This window comes from Motacilla alba, chromosome 2 (genome assembly GCF_015832195.1).
Source record: "Motacilla alba alba isolate MOTALB_02 chromosome 2, Motacilla_alba_V1.0_pri, whole genome shotgun sequence".
Classification (NCBI taxonomy): Eukaryota; Metazoa; Chordata; class Aves; order Passeriformes; family Motacillidae; genus Motacilla; species Motacilla alba.
Window position 1 is genome coordinate 64036563 of NC_052017.1, and position 20220 is coordinate 64056782.

Genomic DNA, 20220 nt, shown 5'->3' on the forward strand with positions numbered 1-20220 from the left:
TTTGGTTTAGCCTATGATTACAGAGCAGCCAACGCAGAGACACTCAGAAATAGCTTTTCTTCCCCAGTGTATTTGAATGTTTAAGTTTTGTTTTCAAAGGAGATGTGTGAAAATAAGTAGTATCAGTGAGGATAAACCAGCCTAAAAACTGGAATCAATGTGATGGACCAGAGCCATAAATGAACGGAGGCCCTGGCTTTAGGGGTGTACAGTTCAGGTACGTGTGTTTTTACTGTAGAGATATTTCTCATCTAATATTTGTGAAGTGCAATTTGTCCCAGTTGACTGTAGAATTTAACAGTGCATATGTTCTTTAACTTGATAATATTTTGATACAGAGGAAGAGGTGTAGGGTTTGTAAAATCTCTGTAAGCCATTGGTTTGCTGGGGCCAAATGAGCTGTTGCTCATCAGCAGGGCAGTGTATTACTGCCTGTGTGCATTCGCTGTCTGTTCCAGTCGCAAAGGAAAACACTTTCCTTCACTCACTGTTATTTTCCTTCACACTTACAGCAGACTGGGAATACACACATGGCCTGTTAATACAAATCAGATTGTGAGCTGTGATTCACTATGTTGTAGTAACTTGATTTTTTGCAACATATATGCATATCTGTGATTAACAAAGATTGTCTTGGCCAATGTTAGAGCTGTGACTTAAAGCCAATCTTGTTAGGCATTCATCATCCTGATTTATTTCCTAGTCAAAAGGTTTCTTAAATAAGGTTTCTTTGAAGAAACATTGTCATGCTATCAATTTTCCCTGGCAGATGTACTGATTGAAATGAATGTATTTTTTCATGCCACTCAAGAACTGAATGACAGCTCATGCACCAAATACAATAAGCGTAACTATTGTTTTTATTGTTACTATGATCATTACTATATCACAAGACTGATGGCAGCAGCATCTCATAAGAGCAGAGACATATCTACATATTAATAAAAATCCTACTCCCATGTGAAAAGGTTTTCAAATCACCTAGTGATTGTTTTTTTGAGATGGCTCACACATCATTCCTCATTTCCCAAAACAGAGCAGCCTTCTATCCAGTTTTCCACCCTTCCTGCATATCTATTATTTTGGGAGGGATTCAAAAGCTGTTAGCCACTGTGCAGTATGTGATTCACACATCTCCACATGTAATGCATCAGAAAATAGTATCAGCCCCATAGAACAGCCTGTCCCAGTATTGCATTTCTCTAGGCTAATGTACTGCTGAGCAACAGCTTAATTCTTAAACATATCATACTTTAACACAGATACTTTTTCTTAATTGTTCCTTCTTCCTGTCCAGTCTTTGGGTAGAGAAGGGTGCTAATTTTCTCTGAAATCTATTTCTTTCTCCTCCATTATTTCTTTCTTTTGCAGAAAAGATGCTAGCAGGCCATCCAGAAAAATTGAACTGAAGGTGATCCTTTCAGGATGAGCCTCCAAACAGTGGGAATGTTGCTGATACCATTAGGGCTGGCTGTCCAGCTCCTGGAGTGGCAGAAGCACCTCTGGGTTTTTGCACCAGCCCCTTGCACTGCCTTTCTTTCCACCTTGGGAGTGTTTTTACTTTCAGCTCCCTCTCCTTTCCCTTTCTTTGTTTACTCAGCCACCTTCCTGCTTTTCTCTGCTGGATGTCTACTAATGGTTGCTCATCTGGAGTGACTCCAGTGGCTGCCTTGGATTCCCTAGGGAGCCCCAGGAGGGAAGAAGGACTATGGATTTTACCTGGGTCCTCCTGATGATCATTTTGCTACTCCCTTTCCACTGCTCCAACATGCAGATGAGCTTTGTATCAACGAGCACAATATCCCTCCTGTCCTTACAGTAGTTCTGTGCCAACAGAGCCAAATGAAGACACTTTTGAAACAGAAAAAATAATGTCACCATCTTTTAGGTCTGTGTGTCTCCTTTGTAGTCAATGGTTTAGCATGGTTACAGCTCACATCTTTTAAATAGTCTTCTGGGTTTTCCAGGGAGTGATGAACTTGGAAAGAAAAGAGAACTTTATTACCAGCCTCTGATTTTCTTCAGACTGTTTAAATATTGGAATGAGTTGATAACTGAGAAAGTTTTTTACAGGTCCTGGCAAAATTAAGCCTCCAAATGTTGTATTTTTGCAAATTCCAAAGAAAGGGATAAAAGGGAATGGTTCAAATAACTGTGAGGATTTCTGAGGTCATTGTTAGGTAAAATTCACAGCTCTCTCTACTGATACACAGTTTGTATCAAAGATCAGTTTAGCTGTAGGGAACCACACGCTGGCTCCAGGTGCCTTACAGAGTTTCTAAGATGATTTCTGTGCACAGCCCCAGAGTTGACAATGTGTGTACTTGTGTGCAGAAGAACAAACTGCTGGGTATCAATTATTTAAATGAGAAGTAGTGTATTTTTATTTAGGCCATTTATTTTGACCATGGTTTTTGATAAACTCCCAGGGAAAGGTCTTCCTCTGATTGTGCATAGGATCCAAAGGCAGCAAGAGCAGCTGCAATTGTGAGAATCTGAGAAGAAGAACTTGCACGTATTCATTTATTGTAGGCTTATTAATGATAATGTGGATTGTTACCATTTGGAATATAGTTTTGTATGAGTTTCTTTTTAATAAAACAGTGTTTGCAAAACATACTATAATAACTTCAGGTCATCCATTTGAAATAACCTGGTAAGCCTGCTCTTTTCACCACTCCAGTATTTTCTAGAATCCTCAGACTGTCCTTTGAATGTTGACAGTTCCTCTTTGCTTTTAGAAAGGTTTTATCACTTTTTTTTCTGACAAATTCAGCTCAGTTCACCAAAACTTTATTTTTTATTTCTCTCTCTCTCTCCCCCATCCTGACAAAGAGCAATAGGTAGCAATTGCTTACTGATGAATCTTTCTGGTGCCAGTGAAGGATTTGATTATATGCCCAGACTCCAAATAGAGCCCTTTTTTATTTTCTTGTGACTAGGAAGAAGAGAAAAGATTGTATTGGGACCTCATGTTTTAAGCAGAACAGATAGAGGACTAGTCTTACTTCAGTTCAGAGACAGACACTTGTTTTTTTAAATTAAGTTAGAGGTTCTTTATGTGAAAATATTTCTCTCCTTATTTGAAACAATCAGAGCAGATGGGGAGAAAAAGCTGATGTTGAAGGTTTCAGAATTGATGATGCCTGTGCTGGTTACGGCCATTCTATCTTCCCTGCGCTGTGAGCCCAGCAGTTCTGCTCGTTTTCAGCTGTGCAGCACAGGGATGATACAGGGACAAAGAAACTTAGGCTGCTGGTAGCCAAGGAGCTTGAATGGAGCTTCATCTGTAAAATGAAGAGATGCAAATTCCAGGAACTGCAGAGTCAGTAGTTAAATTCTTACTGTAGCTCCTTACTCTTTCCCTGCACTTACATGGAAAAAAATGTAAATACTACTACCCTGGACTGTAACAACTCGCCACTCACTTCTGGGCTTATCTCCAATTCACAAGGACTTCCCTTTTTAAAATGAAGACTGAGGATTGCAAATAAATCACATGGCTTCCTGGCAGAATGAAATACTGTTAGGTGGGTGACAAGCCATTAGAGCATGGTTATGATTTGACTTTCCAACATAAAGTGCTAGAGAGATCTTCACTTGAATGGTAGCACAGACAATTTTTTTCTAATTGCTCAGCTGCTTCTATAGAGTTGGTTAGACATCTGCTTCTTCGGAGAAGATCAGTGTTCTTCAATAACTTTCTTAAAAAAAGGCAGACTGATACCAAAATTGTTAAGGTTTGGCTGGGGGGATGCACTTTACGAGCCTTGGTACGACATGTGTTCCCCACCTTCAGCTTTGGACTTGGGCTGGCCAGGAGTGAGCCTTCCCCAGTGCTGGCACCACTCTCTAGAGCAGAGCCAAGCTGGGAGGCTGGAGTGAAGCCTGTATGGAGACCTGAAAAAGACTGACATGTATTTGAAATATTTGTCTTTGTCATTTTACCTGAGAAGTCAAGAAATCAATGCTCATTAGTTGCCTGGTTAAGAACTGTAGCACTGTATAGGTGGAAGGGGTGTGTATTCTTTCATAGGATGAGATTTATCCAACTGTGTTGCTTATCAGCATGGACAGATATATTTCACTTTCTTGCTGAAATAAGCAGGCTGAATTTCCCTGCTTTTAGGTAATTAATGAAGTTTCTGCTGTCTGTTGTGGTGTGATTTTCAAAGACACGTGAAACAGCAAAACACACTGGTAGAATGACAAACAGTAACAATTCATCCTTTCTTAGAGCCTTGTCCAAAAGTGGAGAGGATTAGACCACAGCCCCAGACTAGAGGAGAAGGGAGTTAGTTCCCAGAGAAGCCCCCCGCAGCACCTGCAGTCAGAGCACGCCATTCCATGAGACTTAGTGTTGGGAAGGGAGATTTTCCTTGCACTCTGCTCTCTTCTGCCTGATGCTGCTATAGAGAGTGGCTCAAAGGGAAGGTGCCTTTTCTTCCTTCTCCTTTTGAGAAGGGAGCGGAGGGAAGAGAGCAGAAAAATGGTGGTTTGATCCGCCTTTTTCTCATTCTGGTTGCATAAACACACCAGAGTATTTCTCTAAATTAAATTAAGCAAGCCTTTCATGTTTTCTCCCTACTTCCAGAAAGCTAATGTGGTTGCTTGCAGATTTGCAGCTACAGAGGAGACAAAGATCTGTAGTGCACACAGACTCAAGTGCTGAGCAGGGTTATGCTGAAAGAACTGCACAAGCTTTAATAGCATATAAAAGCTTTCTGGGCATCAAGCAAAAAGCTGTTTAAATCCCTGACAGGGATGAGAGAACAGCACGTATTATCAGCATATGCACAGAGACAGGAAGTCTCTCAGAACATTTGCATTTTGGATTTGCTGAAATTAGGAGGTTTCAACCTTTCTAAAAAGGTTGAAATGGTGGGAGGAGTAATTTTAAGACTTCAATCTCTCCCTGTCCCCATATAAATATTTAGGGCTCTTCCCTTTCCTCTGCACATGTGCCTGAGTTACACTGATGCCACTGGCAATTCTTCTCGAATGAACAGAATGTAAAAACCCATAGGCTTCTCTTTCATATTAATAATCATAATTTCATACTCAGATGTTGACAATCCCAAATATTCCTTGCCTCACATGGTGAAGGATTGATCCCCACCATGCATGGCATGGAGCACTCGGCAAAAAGATTGTCCCCAGGCTGCAATTCCTCATGAACACAGATCCTTTTCCTAGGAAGCACATGTGTGGAGCTGAATATCTTGAGACACAGTGCCTAGACAGACCTCAGATAAAATGTGGCAGGCGTCTGTGAGGCAGAATGATGCAAGCTGAACTGGAGCAGAACGTGATGCTTTTGTGGATCGGGGGTGAGCAGGTCAGATAATGAGTAGTATATATTGGTTCTTTGGGGGGAAAATTGCTATATCAGGAAGGTTTGACTCTAGGGATGTTTTGTCTAAGATTTCCCTTATTCTGATAACTGATTTGCCACACTAAAATCTCTCTGCAAAGAGTCCGTGTAACTCAAGGACTATTACATTAGTGATTTGTATCAAGTGGCATAGCTGGAGCTAGCAGTTAGAGGATATAGGGCAGGTGGATGAATGCTTTCTCCAATATCAAACAGATACAGCAAAAAAAGTATTCAGGGGCAGGAGAAGAAATGCTATTAGTTGACATTATTGAAAATGTCAATTCAGTCACCAATAGCCATCTGTAAAGATGAGAGAGAAAGTAAGAAGAGAAGACCATGGCCACTGAATAGGAGATTCTTGCCTAATTTAAGAGGAAAAATGAGTATGTCTCTACTTATCTGATTAAGGAGAAGGTAAATAGGAGCAAGTTGAAGAAAGATCTTTCCCTTCTTGTCTGTTAACTGGATGTGACTGCCACTTCAGCAATGACAGCCCTCCCTCCCTCCAGTTTCAGCTACTCAAATAGCAGCAGACAAAGACTGGGAATAGGCAGTGTGGATAAGCTGGTTATTGAATGTTTGGACTGTGACCCCCTTCTTCTTCCAGTCAGGCTGTTAAATATTCATGTAAGTGGGCTCAGATAGATCCCTGCCATCTGTCTGTGCTTATATGGCTTCATCCAAACAGCTCCAAAACATGTAGAATTTTATACTCGGAACAACTCTTAAAAGAAAAAGAGATTTTTTAAGCTACCTGAAGGGAACAAGAATGAAAATACAATGTGATTTAGCAAGTAAATTTATTCATCTGGACCCCATCAGCAAGGACCCAAATTCAGCTCTTGTAAGTGCCAGGCCCAAGTGCAGCCCAAGGCTCTCCAGGTAAAAGTCATATTTAGTGTCATAGTTTATATCCAAAGTGTTCCACAGCTCACCTAATATTGATCATTAAGCATAAAAAAGTCTGTATGCAACTAAGAAGGAAACTGGAGATTCTGTCACTATATGCGTGTGTGGGTACAGAATGAAAGGATTTGAGGAGGAGAAATCAGTAATAAGCCCATTATTTAGCCTGCACTGCATTCAGTTGCACACCTTGATGACCAGATAAAAGGGGACTGTCATGCAAGCTTCAGTAAACAGTGTGCCATATGGACAATTCCACAAGGGAACAGATTGTCACAGCTACATTTGACCTGTTTTACAGCAATCATGACTCTCCCTTGGCACCATGGATGCGCTGCTGACATTTCAGCAGAACTGCTTCAAAAAACACTTGAGTGTAATTGTCAGAATTGTGGGGCATTTTATGAGCGAGAAGCAATTTCTTCAGTTTAAATTAAGCAGCAAGCCCAGTACTTCTCTCCTCAGAGCTTCTTCAAACAGTCTGAGCAGGAAAGAGGGAGAGACAAGAGTCCTGAGAAGACAAAGCCAGGCTTTTCAGTGTACCTGTGTTAAGTTACTGAATACATGCACTTTTGTCATTCATACCCTTCAGGGATTTGAATCTGAACCTCAGATTCAGCTCACAGAAACCCCTGCATGGGCAGGTTGTCACAGAAAAAATGTCTGTGAGATGGCTGAGGTGGGTGATTGGTTTCATACCTGCTCCCTGAAGGGAGCTTATTTTTTTCTGTTCAGGCTCTCACCTTTTAGCTCTTTTTAGACAGGAGTGCTTTTTGAAAATAAAAAGGATCACATTTTCACTGTGGTGCTTAAGAAATTCTTACATGTATTTTGGAAGCATGCCGGAGTGGGTCTTTGAGCCTTGAAAACATTTCAATATGGTGTTATTCTTTTAAGGTCCTTCTCCTTGGCTTAGTCTTTAAAAATAGCCTTGAGGCTTTCAGCTTACTCCATTGATAAAACTTTGCTGATGATTTTTTTTCACCGTTTCAGGCATTGGGAAAAACGTCATCTGTGACCGAACGGCGACTCCCCTGGATGCCTTTAGGATGATGACTGCGGCTCATTATTACCCAAAGCTCATGAGCATCATGGGGAATGTTTTGCGCTTCCTGCCTGCTTTCGTGAAGATGAAGCAGCTGATCCAGGAGGGTTATGTGGGGGAGCTGCTGGTGTGCGAGGTGCAGGTCCACAGCGGGAGCCTGCTGGGCAAGAAGTACAACTGGAGCTGTGATGACCTGATGGGAGGCGGGGGCTTGCACTCAGTCGGCACCTACATCATCGACCTGCTGACCTTCCTCACCAGCCAGAAGGCCGTGAAGGTGCACGGGTTGCTCAAGACCTTTGTGAAGCAGACAGACCACATCAAGGGCATCCGGCAGATCACCAGCGATGACTTCTGCACGTTTCAGATGGTCCTGGAAGGAGGCGTGTGCTGCACGGTGACGCTCAACTTCAACATCCCGGGGGAGTTCAAACAGGACATCATCGTGGTGGGCTCGGCGGGACGGCTCATTGTGATAGGCACCGACCTCTACGGACAGAGCAACAGCTCTCCTCAGCGGGAGCTCCTGCTGAAGGACTCCACGCCAGTCAGCAACTCCTTGCTTCCGGAGAAAGCCTTCAGTGACATCCCATCCCCCTACCTGCGGGGCACCATTAAGATGGTCCAGGCTGTCCGGCAGGCCTTTGAGGACCAGGACGACAGGAGGACCTGGGATGGAAGGCCCCTTACGATGGCTGCCACTTTTGACGACTGTCTGTACGCCCTGTGTGTGGTGGACACCATTAAAAAGTCAAACCAGCTGGGGGAGTGGCAGAACATTTCAATCATGACTGAGGAGCCAGAACTGAGCCCGGCATACTTGATCAGCGAAGCCATGCGGAAGAGCAGGATGTCTCTGTACTGCTAGCTCCTCTGAGCTCCTAGGAATGAATAGGAACCAGGCAGCTCTTGAAGGAGATGGTAATTCAGCCCCTGTGAAGGGCTTGGGTGTCTTAGCTGAGGATTACAGGAGAAGGAAATACAGTGTCTGGATCAATTAAATCTGTTGGCAGCTAAATGCCAAACTAATGTGGTCCTTTGAAATGCCCAAAACAGACAGGAGACGTAAGAGCTGATAAACTTAACTGTTTTAATAACAGTATTAGCTGGCTGATTGCAAAGATATATCACGGACTCATCCCCTGCTTGCAGGTGCTTTAGATTATCCAATTGTGTTTACTGTGAAAGGTTGGGAAGATCCTTTTAGATTTTCCTTACCTACCAGAGGGCTGTGAAGGTACTGTCATGTTGTTAAATTTTCTGTAGTGTCTGACATGAATGGTTCGTACCATGACAGCTGACACCACCATGTTGTATTACTACACCTCCAACCAACACACAGAATAACAGGACTTGATGTGGAAGTGTTGCAGGATTCAGAAAATCTTGGCAGTTCACAGCCTGTTATGAGCTTTTCTGTGTTGGTTTAGTAGTTGTTTCTTGTTTTGTTTGGTTTTGGTTTTTTGTTTTGTTGTTTTCTGGGTTTTTTTAAGCACAATTAAATAGGAAAATGTGTGGCTTTTAAAACAAAGCAGTCCTCAACCACAGTGCATATGCCCAGGTGTTTGGGGAGGGAGGGTCGTCTGTGAGCTCCTGGTAAGTGTCAGTGTTACGGGTTTTCCGATTAAAATGGGTGATGGAAAACCTTCATGCATGGCAGGTGGCATGACCCAGTAATGATAATGGGGTTTATCATACAGCCGAACTCAGGCTAGTCTTATAAAGATTTGCACTGAATTTCCTGTGTTTGGGACTGACTTTTGAGTGAATTCATCATGCATTTTGGTTTTAGGTGGGAAACAGTAGGAATATAACCCAAAATCATACGATGTTTAAGTGAGCGGTGTTCTTTCAAACCACTGCGAACTCATGCTTGAGAGATGCACACCAACAAGTAATTTCACATCCCGCAATCCAGAAATGCTCACCTCCACCAAGTGGTAAGTGTGAGTGAAAAACAAAAGGGATGAGAAAATTTCCCATCTATTTACCAGGAAAAAAAAAATTACATAGGACCCCCAGCCTTCTCACCTCCTCAAAGTGGCCAGCTACTGGTACTGTATTAATCATCCCCTGTCACCAGTGCAGGGGTGGACAAACTCTTTTGCTATGTTTGTCCTGTTCTTCTTTTTAATATTTTAGATTGCAGTCTTGAAATAATTATTCTTTTGAGAATATCTTCTTGAAAGAATTTGGTGAAAGGCATATGATTTATCCCAGTAAACAGGGATACTGTTTTTCTGTGTAAAGCTGCTCCAGTGCTGATGTGTTTACAGCGCTAGGTCTTCAGATAGTAAAAAAAGTAGAACACAAGCATATAGCACTAAATCATATTAAACTTGAGAAAAACCTTTTCAGGGCTTTTGGTTAATTTTGACTAGGGGAAGTAAGAGAACACTGGGGTGAGCAGTAAATATAAAGAGAAAATATGTTTTTGAACAGGAAGGCATCAATAGTGTTGTTCATCTTATCTGGCTTTAGTCAGCTCAGAGTTGGATGTCTTGTTCTGATCAGCAAGAACACTGCAGTCAATACTGAGAGAGCTCTCCAAAGGCTGACTCAGTTCACCCTAGGATTAATACAGAAAGAGGTGCCCACTGGAAATGCCTGTCTCCCTCCTTTGCAGAGAATTTTGGCTTCTAAATTTTGATGTGGTTGAAGTTAGGAAACTTGACTCCCAGCCCAAAATTGATTCATTTGTGCTTAATATTTCAAGAGCATATATATGACCTTTCGTTAAATAGTCCCCAAAGTGTGGTAGTGTGACTGCTGAAGGAATAATGTAATACTGCAAAACCACACCCAAGGGGAGAATTGTTTCTATCCATGTTGTTCTACCAGTTCTAGCAACTCTCTCTGGGGCTGTTTCAGCTAAAACCTCAGGCAAGGCTTCATCGTTCCTTCTTGGAAGCAGCCCTTGACAAGTTTGGTTGTTTTTCTTTAAAATGGGTTTATCTAAGAATTCCAGAGGTAGTATCTGTGCCAATAGGAATCTCCCACTGCAACTGTCATAGTATATACCATGCTATCCAGTTCCTGCCCTGAAAAGTAAGTAACACAGAAGAGAGGATTTGATCAAGAAATCACCTGTCTCCTGAAAAACAGAATTACCCCCAAGGGGATCAAGAGTTTTCATACACTGAAGCAAAACCCATTTACTGAAAAGAGTGGCTAGTTCAAGTCATGAATGCAAGGCTGGTGGATAATTAATCATGTCTAGTTAAATATCATCCAAAAGTGGAACCAAACATGGACCAAAATGTTTGTGAATCTTGCTTCTCAGTGGTTTGGTGATTTTGCTGGAGTTGCTGATCATGTCTTTGCCCTTCTTTATAGTTCACAACTGTTGGCCGTGTTTCCTTTATGTGTTTTCTTCTTTTCCCTGTCTTTCTGGGTTTTGTGATGCCAGTTAGAATCCTTTCCCCTGCCCCAGCAGTGAACAAGTGAGACACAGTGAGTAAGGATAGTACTACCGAGCTCAAACTTTCTGCCCCAGACACAAAGGTTTAGGTGACAGGCATCATCCATCCTCTGTGCACACCTACTGATGCAGCAGAAAGAAAATCCAGTGCTTTGGTTACACAGACATCTGATGCTGCTGTTCGTACTGGCTTGCAAGTGGGTCGAATCTTGTACAGCTCCTTGTGCTGGCCCAGAGAGAGCAGGGACCTCCTCTGCTAATGGTAGCAGAGATGCTACATTTATGTTACCTAACTGGGATGGCAGCAGGGGCTGCATACATTCAGGATTGTACAGCAGTTTTTCCATTCTCTAGGAGGTGAAGGTGCTGCAGTGTCAAGTGTAAACATACTAAACTTCCACCTGGCTTGGAGGAGGAAAGAATTGGTGTATTTATTGAATGTGTATTGTTATTCTGACAAATAGTCTCTTTATAGTCTGGGATTTTTCTTGGCAGCATACAGCCCTCTGTTCCTTTGGTGCAGTTGAAAGTACATTGAATTTGCCCTAAGTAGCCTCTGGAGTTCAAGTTGGGTTTAGGAATTTGGGCAGCAGATAGCAGAGATGTACTTGATTGAACTCAGAAGCAGTACCATCCCAGGAAACATGTATTTGGAATTGCACTTTTAATGCTGTGCCACAAGGTTTGAGATGAAGGCTGCTAAATTGGTGCAGGCCGAGGAGCCAAACTGCAGCTACTGATGGAATTTACAGTAGCCCCCAAATGAACTTGTTCATACACTAGATAAGAAATTTCATTCCTCTTTCCCAGGGCTGCTATGGGAGAGGCTCTTTCCTTTGCCATCAGCCTGTGCGCGTAGGTTACTGATCGTTATGGTCTGTTGCCAAAGACAGAGAGAGCCAAAGGGTGAGCTTTGCTGCTCTGCAGGGCTCTGTTCCAGTGCTGGGACAGTCAGCTGGGAGAGAGTGTCTTATTTCCCATTGGAATTGGGATTCACACCAGGGATAGGGCAACCCTACACTCTGTGACAGCAGGGCACAATTGAACTCCTTAAATGTGCCCAAAGGGAGGGCGGTGATTGCAGCAGGGAGCAGCAGGAAGGTGTCTGCAGGCTGGTACCTCTGTGCCTGCCCTGCAGGGAGGATGTGCTGGTGGTGTGGAGGGTGAGGGCTGCGCTTCCTGAGGGTGACAGCAGCAGCCTTGCTGCACCTCTGTGTGTGGGAGCCCAAGAAGGGACCCTGCCCTTGGGGAAGCAGAATCTGTCCCATACTCCTGCTGGATAGGCACATGCTCAGTGCTGGTCTCAGTGAAGTCCTACATGGAAGCGTAAGAACTCTGCGGGAGCTTGGGCTTTCCTACATCTAGTACTGTGCATGTGGTAAATCCGTAGTACTTCAGCTGTGTAGTGAAAACATACCCAGTAGAGACAATGGGACCTTACCCTTGCAGCCAACACAGCAGAGAATTGGGCCACGCCTTGATGAGTTTTGGCTCAGGATGGGCTGCTCTGGAGCTCATCCTCTGCTTTGGCTGGAAGCATGAGAAATCCCTGTCCAGCCAGCATCAGGCAATCAGAGGCACTATCCACTTTGTACTAAGTGTTCCCTTCTTTTCCATAGCTTTCCAAAAAGTGACTGAACAAGTGAGCAGCTGTAATGGAAGTTCAGCCATTCGAAAAAAGGAGGCTTTTCTGCTGCATGTGGTCACAGCACAATGACAATTCAATTTCTTGTTTAGTTTTGTGCCCATACAAATGTGGAATAGACCCAGACAATTTAAAATGACTCTCTGTTCTACCAAGAAAAGGCATATTTTATTTACTGGGTAAAGGTAAACATAGTATCTTGATGTTGTTTTTGCAGAGAATCAGAAATGAGTGATGACAGAACTTCTTGTTGCTGGGAATTTTTGTATTTGACTTCTATTTATGTCCTTCAGCATAAAATATCACTCATTATGAAGTCTATTTGCTGCTAAGTTCCGTATTTACAGGCCAGAGTTGTGGCTTTGTGCAGATACTCCACACTGGTTTGGTGTTCCAGTGGCCCAGTGATGTACCCTTAGTATGTATGAAACTCAGCACTGGACTTTTGACCTCTGCAGTGATCTCTGGGTATCTGGAGATAATTGTGAAATGGCAGGATTATTCAGGACAGCAGTTTCTTTTTGTTGTTGTTGAAGTTGTTACTTGTGGGGAGCAAAGTTTGTAAATTTTAGAGATGAAGTGTGACTGAATAATATTTGGCAGTCTTATCTGCTTTAAAATTTCCTCTTTTTTGAGCTGCTGGGTGAAGTCTGTCCAATAAAAATAATTTCCCCTTAACTGCCCACTTCCATTTGCTCATGAAAAGAAGAAATTTTAAAGTAAATTAGACTACACATAATGCTGCATTCATGAACTGATGTCAAACCCTCATGACTTAATGAGTGTATGAAGCCACAGTCCAAACAAGTAATGTCTTTTTTGAAGCTGCCAGATCGAGGCCTTGGGGAAAGAAGGGCATCAGCACAGGTCAGACTGAAATAGCTTTTATTCAGCGTTTTGAATAAAATGAATAAACAGAATGGCTATAGTCAATCCAAAACTGAACACATGTTTGTATAAGGGTATTTATTTACATTTTTGAAATTTTGGGATTAAGTTCCATTTTTAAAGAATGCTGTTTTGAAATGAAAGGTTTTTAAAATCTTTTATTATGTTTTGGCATGTGTGAAATAAATTGTTTGGGGCTGGATGGGCGGGGGTTTTGTTTTTGGTTGTTTTTTTTTTTAAATCCATACTTTAAAAATCTCATCCATTTGGTTTAAGGATGTTCAGTGAATTCAGCTGCCCTTGGGCAGGTTCAGCTCTGAACCTGGACCCTCACAGTATCTTACAGTGACCCCATTTTTAACATCTGAATTTGGCCTTCTGAGTTTCCTTTGTGTCTTCTTGTGGCAGTGGGAAAACTGATTCATTCCATGGAGTTGGCAACAGATCATCAAGACACTTTTTGCAGCAATGCCAGCCATTGTCTTTAAAAGCACTTAACTCTATTGACTTGTTTACCTTGGTTAGTTATGACCTTCCAGCCATGTGCTGTCCATTATTTGTTTTCCTTTTTTTTTTTATCAGCCATTGGACTCCGTTCCCTGCCCTCTCTGTTTCTCATTCCATTGCAAACCTGGAGGCGAGCCTCCCTCGTTACCCACTGAGCTCCTGCTCAGTCTGTGTTACACATGGCATACAGGGTGGCTAACTACAACTTGAAGTGACTTTTAATACAGTCCATTACAGGACAGGTGAACACCAGGACTGCTCGAGTACGGGGCATTCCGAGTGCCCAGCCGGGGCACGAATCAAAGCTCCCTGCTGTGCTGTGCTTCACAAGCAACACTCACTGTTTCTCTCCCACTGGTTTGCTTTTATTTGATTTTGAAAATGAGACGATGTTCAGTTTGTTGCTGTGTCAATATTAAGTATATATTTATTGTTTTTCAGACATACATACATAAATATAAATGCTATATATATATAATGTCAACGCATGGACATATGTACAGTAGATATTTTAAAGAGCTATTTATCAAGAAAAGTAAGTGTTATAAGTAAACAGAGTTTATATTTTATATATTATGTAGATAGCAAAAAAAAAAAAAAGTGGTTAAATTATACTAGGACTTTTGGGGGTGGGGTTGGAGAAATGGGCAAGGACTGGTTCTAGCATTTTAAACAGCCAAACTACTTTGTACGGAAGCTGCCTGCTGTGCCTCTCAGCTGCAACATCTGTTTGTTTCTTCTTTTAGAAGATGATGTGCATTGTTACTTTTACATTGCTTGGGGAATGTAGTTAGTTTATTCTCAGCCACCTGGTATGTGCTGCTTAAAACATGGTTTCCTGCTGTTCTGCATATTTGCATTGATGGAATAAAAGGATCTTAACTGGCAAATAAAGATGTAAAAGGTTGTGATCCCAGCTGTCTGTGGTCTTTCCCCACACTTGTATTTTGGGGGCCATGTGTGTGTGTAATAACCATCACCCCTGCCTGGCTTCTGGCCTGTCTGTTAAGTTCAGCATATCAGCGTAAAATACATGGGCTTTGTGTTCAGAGGCGGGGATTTTGATGGAGGGAGAGGAAGAATGAAGTTTAACACTCATTTAACACTCACTGAAGATTTTATGTATGGCAAAGACTGAACTAGTGCCTGTTGGGGGGATGTGTCTCAAGTGGACAGCTGCTTTTGTTGCCATAGGATGCAGCTAAGTCCAATGTCACAGCAAAATTGGGACATCCCCTCCCTGCCTCCTGGAGATCCTTTCTCCTGAATTTTCTCTTTCTTCTGGATCTTTTCACTCCTTTCTCCAGCACAGCTTGGAGATCCTGTTCCTACTTGACCACTGGTATTGTGTAATGTTTTTGCCTTCCCAGTCCCCAGCTCCCTCCAGTGACTTCCCCATGCTTACCTCCATCCTTGTTCCCATCTGCCAGGAGCTGTCTGCTTGTCTGGTGCTCCTTTTCTCCCCTGTGTGTGGGACTATCTGAAGTCTTGTAAGGATCTTCTTATTCCAGCCTCTCTGTTGCTGAATAAAACCTCACTTGGGTATGAAGGAGAAGAAATTCTGGGATCTGAGGGAAGATTTACTGCCTCTATGACTGATATGTAAAAAGGATAGAGCATTTCCTACATTGCCTTTTAGAGCAGAGCACACAGAAGGATGCTGGATTCTACTTGTGTCAGTGCACACTCCGTTCCCAAGCACTATAAGAGTATGTAAATCTGAGGCACAGAGCTATGAAGGGATGGGAAATCATCATCGCTTACAATGCACGCTACCCTCAAATCACAAGATCATAATCTTGTAAATTGTATATTTTTCATATATATAAAAATTTACAGAGTTGGTATATTTTAAATAAAATTTACAGGGTGGTTTCATCACAGAAATGTAACATGTTAGCAACTTCTATTACTACTACTGCAATTATCATACTGTAAAGATATACTGATATTTATACGCACATAAAATACTCTTTATCACTTTTAATACACATCATATTCTTAGTCTGAAGAAAAGAAAAGCACAAGACAAGGAAGGATCAGTGCCCAGGTCTTCAGAAATTACAATTTAATGTTTGCCTTGTCCTCATGAGTAAATGTAGCATAACCTTGCTCAGGTTTCCAGATCACCGTCCCCAGCTAATCAATTAGGCACTGAATTAGAATAGGGCCAAATTTCACAGTATATCCTTTCCCATCAACTTCAGAGTAAAACAAGGCCTACTTGTCTTTAAAAGGCTAAAACATAGAAATCTCTGGAAAACAGCACCTGGGGGAGCAATTACTGTGTAACAGTGTTGGTGGTACAGTGAAGTTATAGTACAGCATTCCAGTGCACAATATATAACTGTACAGGTAAGTGAAAATGCAAGAGCAAGTATAAACATTCCACACTAATGAGGCTGCTCAAGTGCTAAGATAAACATTTCCAAACCCGTGTCAGCACATTGAGACACTTAAGTGCAGATTTATGAGCCCAAGTGAAACTTTCGCTTTTAAAACAAACTGCAAAAATGCAGGTGAGGGGGAAGACCTCTTGCCATTTTCCCTAGGTTTTGAAGAACCAAGGCTTCCAGAGTTTACCCTGGCATGTCCTGCTGTTTTCTGGAGCCCCTATTGATTAGCAGCTAGGCAGTAAAAACAATGGGTGGCTTGTAGCCATAAATATTAATCAGAAGAATGTTAAATGCATTGCATTGTTCTCTTTGGCAATAAAGAGTTTGCTGGGGCAGGGGTTATTAAAACATGCTGCTGTGCCAAAGAGAAGACGCACTTAATGCTTTTGCTGTTTATTCCTCTTGGGCAGTGGAAAGCTGTGGAGGTCTTTTGTGAGGCCAGTGGAAAGCCTGTGTTTCAGAGCTGACACAGGTGATGCCCAGCACAACAGGGCTTTACCCCAGCACAGCTCCAACAGGATGACACAGCACGGCTCTTCCTAGGGCAGCCTTTCCTGGGTTGGAGGCTGGGAGAAGGTGCCTCTCTGCTCAGTCTGCTGGGGCCCATGTGCCTGTGCTGGTCAAAGCTGCAGTCGCCATGTTCAACATGGAAGGAGGAAATTTCCACCAGGTGTCCCCAGGAGACTGCCCTTGGAGTCACCAGACCTGTCACCTGTCCCACAGAACTGGGCCAATCCAAGCTAAAACTCATGTCCTGCATATAATGGCTTTAATGTATTTTCCCCTTGGGAGTGCTCCAACTACTGCATTTAACACCACAAACCTTGGAGTGCACCAGATCTTTGCTTTAAAATTAATCATTGCAGCTCTGCAAACAGTTCCTGAGGGATGAGGCAGGGCTGCTGCCAAACCCAGGGCACCACTTCTGCTCGTTCCTGCCTTCCCTGGGTACAGGCACTGGGGAAAATGTGTGCGGCCACCTGGTTAATGCAGTCACGGATTTAGCTGAAAACTAACATTGTGAGGTTTTTATTAGGTTAATTTTCAGGCACAACAATTCCCTGGTCTGAGTCACTGTCAACAGAAATTTATGCCAAATCACTCTAACAGCAGAATGTAAATAGAAACCAGTTCTGCTGACTGCCAGAAATGTGCTTTTTTCATCAGATCAAAGTGTTGGTAGAGTAACTACAGAATAATAAACATGTCCAAAAGAAAAGCTAATAGAGTAAAACAATTTTAAGTTCTGCATGTCCCTACAAAAGGATTTACATGTAAGCAAGTATTTCTAAAGTGGCCCCTCCTCCAGACATGGAAGTGGTGTGTATACAGATTCTAGAGAAATGTTTCACAGCCTTCTCCAGTCTGTTTTAATAACTCTGCCTTTCACAGTTAATTACATCTTGCAGACTAAAGGCTTTTGCAGATTATCAGATCCCATCCAGGCAATGACAACAGCCTCTGAATGCACCCAGTGTTGTCACTTGTGCCAGTAAGTTTTACATGGTGTTGCAGCCAAACCTGGAAGAGATGAGACCTACTTATCAGACTTCGAGAAGGCAGAGATAGTTGGAAATGGAAATAGGGCTTGACAGGCTTCTTTACTTTCCCAACACTATCTCTAAATTGCTAGATTTTATATTTTAACACTCCCTTTTCAGTGGTGCTAGCTATGCATCTTATAGAAGTACATGAAAAATGCCTTCCATTAGTAGTTTTGACAAGCTCTCCAGCTCAAGAAGGAAGGTAATCAGAATGTCAGATAAGGTAATCAGAATCAGGATAAAAAGCAGATTCAGAAGAAACTAGAACTTTCCTGGGCTCTGATGATTGACTCTATTCTGTTAATTATTAGAAACATCCCAAGCATGACTTCTGGCTTAGATCAACTTATATTTGTCTAAATCCTTTCCGTGGCACTGTCAGAAAGTTAGCACACAGCAGACATGATTCCCACTAAGCAAACTGCTTGAAACCACCCTCTTTTGGTGATGATGAAATTAATAATGGGCATTCTGTGCCAATAGGCCTTAGTGGCAGAGGGTGGGCCTCGGTGCTTCCTCTGCTGCTGTGGATGCAGCTGAGTGTTGAGGACTGATTGGCAGAATGGAAGGATATTGGGATTACAAAACTTGTGTGTTAAGAAATGAGTCTGCCTGTGTTGCAGTGTGAGGAAATGCAAGTATAAACTGTGCTCTTTCTGCACAACATCTTTTGTTAAAATGGGTTATTTTTTCCATTCGCTTTTCTATGCCTTTTGCATGCAGTTCTGTGGACAGCATAAACAACTTTCTGGGAGATGTCGTGCCTTTTTGGCTTACAGAACTTGATACCGGGAATTAATTCCTGTGTAGGCCTACTGGAGGACCAGGGCCTCTGCGAAGAAAAAAGGACTAAGTCACTTGCTGAATTGACAAAGCTACCAGCTATCCGCCTATGTTTGGCAAATTTTGTCTGTACTGCTTCACACATATGAAGTGTCTTATTAACAAATCCCCTCAAAATGAGCTTTTGTGATTGTTCCTATTTTGCAGCTGGCAAGGTTAAGGCAGAAGTGAAATTGGTGAGATCACTCTGTAATGATTTTTTTTTTTTTTTGACTTGTAGCTTCTGACTTGTAGCTTAGTGTAATCTAACCTGTTTTTAAGGCAGATTTTGGCAGGATTCTCCTTCTTTTATGGATGAAGTGGTTAGAACTATTTAGCTTTATAAAATGATTTTATATTCTTTTTCTTTACTGTGAGGATGGTTAGACATTGGCACAGGTTGCCCAGAGAAGTTGTGGATGCCCCATCCCTGCCACTATGCAAGGCTAGGTTGGATGGGATATGGAGCAACCTGTTCTAGTGTAAGGTGTCCCTGCCCATGGCAGGGAGTTGGAATTAGATGATCTTTAAGGTCCTTTCCAACCCAAACCATTCTATGATTCTATGATTTTAACACTAATACTGGAAGATTTAAAATTACAGTTAATGTTTCTGTTTATAACAGGATCTCATTGGCTTCACAAAGAAGGTAGATACCATTACCTTCACCTTGTCTATTAAAAATCAGAGATGAATGGCAACCCATGCTGCTCAAGGCCATGCAGAACAAGTCTATGACAGCCAGATCCACATCCTGCTGCTTTAATTTCTAGTTCCCTTTAAATAGTTCTCAACTCTAATATAATTCCAATTCATTATAATTAATATAATAAGTCATATATAATTAATGCCTAATATGCTGTTGCAGTTTGTGAATACCAAATAAGCTGGGGTTGGCTGCACAGTCTGTGTTCAAATTACTCTATTTAGAACAGTGCTAGCAGCACCAAAGCCTACACCAGCAGCTTCACAGCTATGTGAATACACGTTGTGTAGTTCCATCTATGGAGAAGAAGGTGAGACTGCACTCTCCATGAATTGATTTTAAGACCAAGCTGATAAAATCAGCACCAGATCCATGTGCCGACCAGAAAATCACTCGAATAACCAATCAGGTAGCACAAAGCTGCACTTCCTGCTGTGTTTTGAGAAAGGATGTTAGAGGGGTGTATCTGCCTGCACCCTGTAGCTCACAATGCTCAGCTTGACAAGGATTTCTGGCCTCAAATGCTTCAGGAAACATTGCTTTCAGTTCCCAACAGCAAGTTCTCAATGATAGTGGCTGCAAATCATTGCTTGTAGAGGCAGATGACAATCATCCTGGTGTAATTCAGAAATTGGTGGGGTAAATTGTCCTGTGATTTTTACAACTTTGCATTAAAGCAGGACATTGATAGTACCTCTAAAAAACACAGGAATGCAGACCTAGAAGGCTGACAAAAAATCACCACCAGTAGAGAGGGAGAGGACTACTTTGTCCTGTCACAAAATAAACAGCTGTTCACCATTCCAGCTTTACAGCTTGTCTTCATATATTAAAACAAGCCAGCAATCCATGACTGATAAAATTTCGAGTCATTAATTAGTTGCTGCTCAATCCTTTATGAATGTGCTAGCAAAGCCCTCTGAGCTTCACTGAGATCAAAAGCCTTCTTGTGCACAGGGCTGC

The 20220-nt window shown here is 42.2% G+C and overlaps 1 protein-coding gene across 1 annotated transcript in view; it reads left to right on the top strand.

The window, feature by feature from the left end:
• GFOD1 (glucose-fructose oxidoreductase domain containing 1) overlaps positions 1-14705 on the top strand; it is a 70995-nt gene extending 56290 nt beyond the window's left edge. Inside the window, exon 2 of the mRNA XM_038126787.1 lies at positions 7277-14705. Coding sequence (XP_037982715.1) covers positions 7277-8196 — 920 coding nt within the window. The 3' untranslated portion in view covers positions 8197-14705. The remainder of the gene's footprint in view (positions 1-7276) is intronic.
• The last annotated feature ends 5515 nt before the right edge of the window (positions 14706-20220 follow it).